Source organism: Poecilia latipinna, unplaced genomic scaffold, assembly GCF_001443285.1.
Source record: "Poecilia latipinna isolate Pla-1442-1.1 unplaced genomic scaffold, P_latipinna-1.0 Scaffold5630, whole genome shotgun sequence".
Taxonomy (NCBI): Eukaryota; Metazoa; Chordata; class Actinopteri; order Cyprinodontiformes; family Poeciliidae; genus Poecilia; species Poecilia latipinna.
Window position 1 is genome coordinate 2,296 of NW_015118246.1, and position 7,108 is coordinate 9,403.

Here is a 7,108-nt window from a genome sequence, read left to right on the forward strand (position 1 = left end):
GCTCCCTCTGGGTCTAGATGGCTTAGGGATACAAAGACTTTTCTTCAGCTCAAGAAAATACTCAATTAGAGGTAGCAGTAGTAGGAACTTTTACGAAAGGTGACAATTCATAAATGTTCTTAACTCATCATGCTTACATATGAGGTTTCCCCCAAAACACCCACACTTATTACTTTTTTGTTAGCCTTTTGATCTTTATGTATTTCTTTAAATTATTTCGGTTTTATATCCATGCCATCTGCTGGTTTGGATCCACTGTGTTTTCTGAAGTCCACAGACAATGCAGCTGTCTACCAGGAAATTCTGGAGCACTTCATATTTCCTTCTACTGACAAGCTGTACGGAGATGCTGATTTTATTTTCCCAGCAGGACCTGGCACCTGCTCACACTGCCAAAGGTACTAAAAGCTGGTTCAGTGGCCATGTATTCCTCTTATTGATGGGCCAGCAACCTCCCCTGACCTTTAACCCTTTCAGGTGACTTGAAGGCAGGTATCCAAGCAACCTGGGCTTCCACCACAAGCTGATTGGCTCCATACCACACCGCATTGATGCAGTAATTCATTCAAGAGGAGCCCTAACCAAGTATCGAGTGCACAGAAATGTAAATACTTTTGTGCTTAAAACATGTTATTAATTGAGTCAATGTGACATTCTAATTTTCTGAGACACTAAATGTTGGGGTTTCTTTACCTGTAGGACATAATTATCAAAACTGCAAAAAATGAAAGCTGGAAATATTTCGCTTTTTGAAATGAATTCCTATAAAATGACCGTTTCACTTTTTGAGATGACTGGTAAGAAATACTGCACTTTTACACAACATCCAAATTGTTTGTGATGATCATAGGTGGGTAGTGTTCAAAAAGGTTATTTAAGTAAGACTAGTGCTACATCAGTATACTTTTACTGAAGTAAAAGTAAAAAGCAAAAGTTTTTACTTGGGTAAAAACCTCTTTCTCTATCTGTGCTACAGAATCCCTCCACTTTGTTGCAGTGTGTTCTTTTTCTGAAGAAAAACCTCTACCTGCAGTGCATTTCTGCATATTCTTTGACTTCTCATTCTCTCCTAAGTTTCAGTTCATGAAAAAGCATCATACTGACGGCAACACCATGTAAAAATCTACCTTTCCTCAAACCTCCAAGCTGGAACTGGTTACACACACACGAGACAATGAGATTCCTTTGAGAGGAGCTGACTGTTGACGACAGATATGCACCGTTTGTGGCTTTTTTTCTCAAAGCCAGGGGCTGGGATTGAAACGTGTAGGTGAGGAAAGGAAAGAGGAGGAGGATGTGAGAACTTCCTCAAACTGTTTGCAGTTTCGCCCTCTGGGACACGGTGGTCGTGGCTGGGCAGAAATGGAGAAGCTGCTGTTCTGCATTTCACCTAACAAGAAATGACTGCGTTTACCTGAACTGGCACGATAGCGTGAGGTGGAAACGAGTGATGGGCGCTGTTGCGTGAAACAACACAAACACTAGGTTGCATTTATTGCTTTCTAATGCAGGAAGGCTCACACATGACCCCGTGAGCTGTTCTGCACAGTCATGTGTTATTTAGCATGGAAACCATTGTTCAGGCACCAATCTTTAGAAAAAGCAGTAATTTTAGTTTTAGTAGATTCTTCTGCAATGAGGAGTAACAATGCTTTACTCTGAGTCGCACAGACACAAAGCTTTTGTCTGGGACACCCACTGTGTCCGTCACTGTTTGATCACAACCTAAAAGACAGAAGGGGATAGGTGTTTTCTCTTTCTCTTCCTCTGCTTTGAAAGAGAAGCAGAGGGAGCAATGCAAGCTGTTTGAAACTTGCAGCAACCATCTAATGTTTGGGGAAGCACTTGTCGGTCAGACAGGATGAAAATCTAACGCCATCTTTAAAATTACTCCGAAAAAAATAAAATAAGAGAATTTTATTTTGTGTTTATTCAGTAGAAACATGTTATTGCTACAATTTAACAGCAGTAGGACAGAAAACCCACACAGCAGATGAGAACAATAATCTTATTAAATCATACAGATTCAAAATTTAGACACTAAAGAAACTAAATCACAGTTTATTACACAAGTCAAATTTGTGCTGTTGGAACCTGATTACAGTTTGGTTTTCGCATGATCTCCCACAAAAACTGTCTTCAAACATGCCAAGTAACACAATTCAGTCACAGTTGAAGCAAAATCATGTGAACATTACAAATCGATTTGTAAAAAATAGCACATTAAATAAATCTTTCATTATATTTACAAATTAATTCTCATTTATAAATCAGAATATATTCCCAATGTCTGATATTGGTAGCAATTCACAGCTTTAAGCATCCATGTGTATTTTCTGATCTGCATATGAACACAATATGTTAGAATTAAAAATACAATTGAAGATCAAACACAAAATCATAATCTCTGACCTCTTTCTGGACATTCCCATTACTTTATTTTTAAACAGATGAACACTGTTGGGCATCTTGAAATCGTCCACAGTTTTCTTCCGAATGTCTCCTTTTTAAATTTTATTCCATTTATTAATTTATGTCACAAATGAATTGGTGTGTTTGCGATGTTGATTTCACAGCTGTAACTTAAACCAATTCAAATGTTGTGGATTTCTATCTCAAGATCTTATGGTGCCATGGCACCTTCATTTGATCTTTTTCTCCAGTTGTTTAAATGAATTATGATATTGATGTATGTCAATTTGAAAGAAAGTGATAAAATATATAAGGAATCTTGCTATTTCAGGCACATAGAAACCATTTGTAAAATTGTATCTGACCTAAAGTAGGAAAGGTTTTGTCCAATTTAATGTCAGACAAAATAAATATTTATTGTCTTTGTATGGCTACTAATAGAGACACTTTTGCCATTAACATTTTCTCACTCTCCAATTCGTGATTTAACTTGTAATTTCTTTTGTGTGCTCTATCAACTCTCTTTCAGTTTTCCTCTGTTACGTCGATGCCTTCATAACTACCATCCAGCGGCTGTTTGCTTTCCTCACGCTCGTCTTCTGAAATCGAGTCATAGTCAAATGACTCGGAGCGGACTCTTTCAGCGTATCCCTGCTCATCCACCTCTTCATCAGATTCATCAGAGGATTCTGACTGCAGGAGGCGGCGTGTATTACCAAATTGACCTTGTGATTTTTTCTCTCCTTCCAAAGACTCGTCCTCTGAACTATCCAGGTACTTCTTTAGTTTCGGCATCTTGCCAGTTCGAAGTTCATCAGCCCGACCGTCCTCTCCCTCCTTCAGGTCAGAAATGTACTGGTCCGCGCCTGGGGGCTCTTGCTGATCCACCTCTGGACTGTACTGGCTCCTTCTGTACAAACTCTCCTCATCCTCCTCCTGACAGGAGCTTCCTGGGATGCTTTCGCCGTCAGACTGTGAGAGACGGAGGCTGGGCATGCCTGGAGCTTTCTGGGAGAGGTCGAACGGTTCCTCTTGGCTATAGTGGGAGATGAGGCCCATGGAGCTGTTCAGGCAGAGGCGTCCTCTTTGACGAAACACTAAGATCAAGGACATGTTAAAACGTTTAGCGACTTTTACTGACGAAAATGTTAAATCCTTGCAGTGTTTTCCTACTTACATCTTTCGTCCAGCCCTCTGTCCATGACTCCGTGTTTAACCTTCATGTGTCTGGTGAGGTTCCCCTTCAAAGTGAACTTGCTGGGGCAGTAGAGGCATTTGAAGGGTTTGCTGTCCGAGTGAAGATGCATGTGTCCCATTAGGTTGTGCATTCTGTTAAATTCCTTCCCACAAAGCTGAAAGAGAAGAAATTACATACGATGTAAGGTTTCTGATTAGCAAGCGAGATGCTAATGCTGCTTTTAGCTGTTCTGAATCCAGTTTCGTCTTTTGCAGGATGCTTGTCACGTTCTTTCCTTCCAATATCACTCAATTGTAAAGGATTTACTGTATTCAACATCAATGATTGTGTCCACAAGTGTAACAAAAAAATAGAGTTAGAAATTTCATTTTGCATTCTAGAAATTTAAGGTTAAGCTAATTCATGGACATGTTAGATGTTATTCTAACATTTAGACTTATCAAATATGCAATATTTCTTTATCCTTCCTTCCTGATTGTAATGGTATTATGTTTATGCCAGCTTGAACTGGGAAACTATTATTTCATCTTATGATAAACTGCAAGTAGGTTAATATTTAAGGTCCTACACTTTAGTGGATGTTAAGATTTGCCTGCAGCAGCAAAACTTTACAGAATATTTTTAATGGAAGTTGGATTAAATGCACAAAACTAACATTTATTTGCCATAAAAAGAAAAATGAAATCATGAAACTGTACTTCGATATAACTTCAGCAAATGTATTCCTCTGCAGCATCTCAAAGCTAATCTCAGACTTTTCCTCTCTGTTAATCACAGAATAGCAAAGCAACACGTAATCATGAATGAATGTGCAGACAATAGGACACACACCCTTTCTTCCTCCCTCTATCCTTGTTTTTCTGTTTTCCTCTCTGTCTTCACCCTCCCTCTCTCACTTCTAACACACACACACACGCAAACACGCACTCGCACAAGAAAAACAGAAAGCGCTAGAGGCAGAAGGAGAGAGGAAGCAACCCTGAGACAGGGCCAGGAGGAGAACAGGGAAGGGCAACTCCTGCGCTGTCCTTCCTCTGCATTCTTTTTTATTAGGGTGGTCCTTTCCTTCAGGAGGAGAGAGGGACTGTAAACTGTCCAAGAGGACCGTGAGAAAACAGGAAGCTCCCTCGAGCAGCAGAGAAAGCGAGATGAAATCTATTTGTGGGGCCTGTTCTCTGGGGAGGCTGGGGGGGCCATTGTTAGAAAGGCGGTTTGCACCGCTATATCCTTCCTATGGACGAGGAGGCTCCCACTCCCATGAGCCTCTCTGCTATCTGGTCATCGTCTCAGCGCTTATAACACATAGGTCACTCCAGAAAAGAAGGAACTTTCTTTGACAGCAGGGAACACCTCAGATTGGTTGGAATGGTTTATCCTTACAATAAATCTGGACCCTCGATGACCGTATTGTGCATGCAAAACAATTCACCTTTTCCACACAAATGTGAGTTATCATTTGGCACATTGATAAATTCCTCTGTTTCCCTTTTCTGCATTTAGTTTGTCAAGACCCCATGACTCCGTTTTTGTGCACAAAAGAAAAGTTACAGGAATATACAAATATAAATCCAAATATCTCCACCTCAGACCAACATTTGACCAACCTTGCATTTATAGGGCTTGATGTCCGAGTGGACGATCATGTGAGCCTTGAGAGTCTGCTTCTGGACGAAGCTCTTGAAGCACATGTGGCACTGGTAGGCCCGTATGTTGGTGTGGATGAGGACGTGGCGCTTCATGTTGGCCAACAGTGTGAACTCGCGGCCGCAGATGCGACACTTGTGCTCCTTCACCCCCTAAAGAGCAAGAACACGAGAGGTGAAAGATAAATCTTAGAAAATGTCGAGCTCTGGACAGGAACTCAACATCAAGTGTGTCATAAACTCGAGGCCCGGGGGCCAAATCTGGTCACACAAATGAAGCTTTCAAGATAACAGCTGTGTGATTCAATATCATCAATCAAATCAGAGCAGTTTTATTTGTGTACTGCCAAATTCAATGCGACAGGTTGATTTAATTTCAAGAAGCACTCATAAAATGCAGAGACGGGTGTTTATCAATATCTTAAACAATTTGTTAATGTTACCAACACATTCTGCCCTTTGAGGACATTTGCGATTTTGATGAGTTTGATACCCTAGCTCTATGGTGTTTAATGTATAAATATTTTGCACTGCGCAGTGCAAAATATTTGAATAAACAGTGTTTATTCAACATTTAAAGTAAAAACATTAAATATGCAGCAAACACTGTGTTTTTATAATGGCATGGCAAAGGCAAGCTGTAATGAATTTATGGCAACCCTTCAAGTAAAACATTCTTGGCATCAATAACAGCTAAAGAGTAAAACATACTTGTTAAAGTTTTAAGTATTGATCTTACGTTGAAGAAATTGCACTGACTCATGCATTACTGGATGTTTTCTTACCTGAAATTAAATTGCTGGAATTTCCCTTATGTTTATTGGCATGAATAATAAAGATATTTTTCTTTTATTGTAATGCTTCGTTTTAAAATAAACGGTTCACAAGGAGGAAGTATTGGGTTTAATTTCAAAACAAATAAGCGTGAGAAAAATGCTTCCATTTTCCTTTAATCATCTGTAAAGTTATAAATCATACTTGGATTTGCTGAAGCTTAAAATGTGCATTTCAGCCACCTCTTCTCTCAAATATATTGGTTTCTGTTTTGCATTCCCTTCCTTTTGAACCTACTTTGTGAGTGAGGGTGTGCTGCTTCAGGTGGTGCGACTGGATGAACTCCATCCCACACTCGCTGCAGATGTACGGTCTGATGTCCTTGTGTTTCATCATGTGGTTCTGAAGCTGACTCGGGTACTGGAACGTTTTCTGGCACTCTGTGCACCTGCAGGAACCGAAGATGGTTTTTATTCAACCGTGCAGAAAGGACGAAGAAATGCATGTCTTCCTACGTTATTCTCACTTTTGATTTTTATTCCTCCGTTAGAATTTCAACCGGGCCAATCAGGGAACAGAAGACGAAGTTGTGAACAATGACGTCAATTTTCCTTCATGGGGAAATCCCCCCCACCCCCCCGCTACCCAATAAGCTTGTAGTTTTAGCAATAGCAGCGGAGGAAGTGAACAAATCCGTTCAGTTTGTGTTGGTCACGCTTCCAAACACTGAAGTAAAATTAGCAGCCGCCTCGTTCAACTCGGCATTTCTCTCTTTGTAGTGGAGGACGGCCGCTTCCAGCGAAGACTTGTTCTAATAAATTTCCAGCAGGCTAAACGCTGTAAGCATTTAATGCTGCCCCCACTGGTCGACACAGCAAAGACCATTTCCGGTAAGCTGCATAACGTCACCGCCAAATGTTAATTGCGTAAGATCCAAAACTTAAGTGTTTCTCCATAGCCAAGAGTCTAGTGACGCCATCTACGAAGGGCCTTTTTTTTTTTTTTTTTTTTTTTTTAAAACGAGCAACCATAAAAATTTTTTTTGGGGAGTTTTTTTTTCCCCTCTACAGAGGGGGGCCCC

At 40.3% G+C, this 7,108-nt stretch overlaps 1 protein-coding gene across 1 annotated transcript; it reads right to left on the reverse strand.

Annotated features, from left to right (window-relative positions):
* Positions 1-1,907: 1,907 nt before the first annotated feature.
* On the reverse strand, positions 1,908-6,510 carry LOC106943653 (zinc finger protein 366-like). Its single transcript, XM_015026963.1, has 4 exons — positions 6,325-6,510; positions 5,215-5,406; positions 3,590-3,764; positions 1,908-3,509 (listed from the first exon to the last, which is right to left on the reverse strand). The coding sequence occupies exons 1-4, from the start codon at positions 6,421-6,423 to the stop codon at positions 2,938-2,940; spliced, it is 1,038 nt and encodes a 345-aa protein (XP_014882449.1). The 5' UTR covers positions 6,424-6,510; the 3' UTR covers positions 1,908-2,937.
* Between the last annotated feature and the right edge of the window lie 598 nt (positions 6,511-7,108).

Excerpts from the sequence above, each read along its gene's own strand:
- LOC106943653 (XM_015026963.1), bottom strand. The coding sequence starts at position 6,423 with ATGATGAAACACAAGGACATCAGACCGTACATCTGCAGCGAGTGTGGG. Across the intron at positions 5,407-6,324 it reads AGCACACCCTCACTCACAAA|GGGGTGAAGGAGCACAAGTG; the intron begins GTAGGTTCAAAA and ends CTTGCTCTTTAG. Across the intron at positions 3,510-3,589 it reads CAGAGGGCTGGACGAAAGAT|TGTTTCGTCAAAGAGGACGC; the intron begins GTAAGTAGGAAA and ends CCTTGATCTTAG.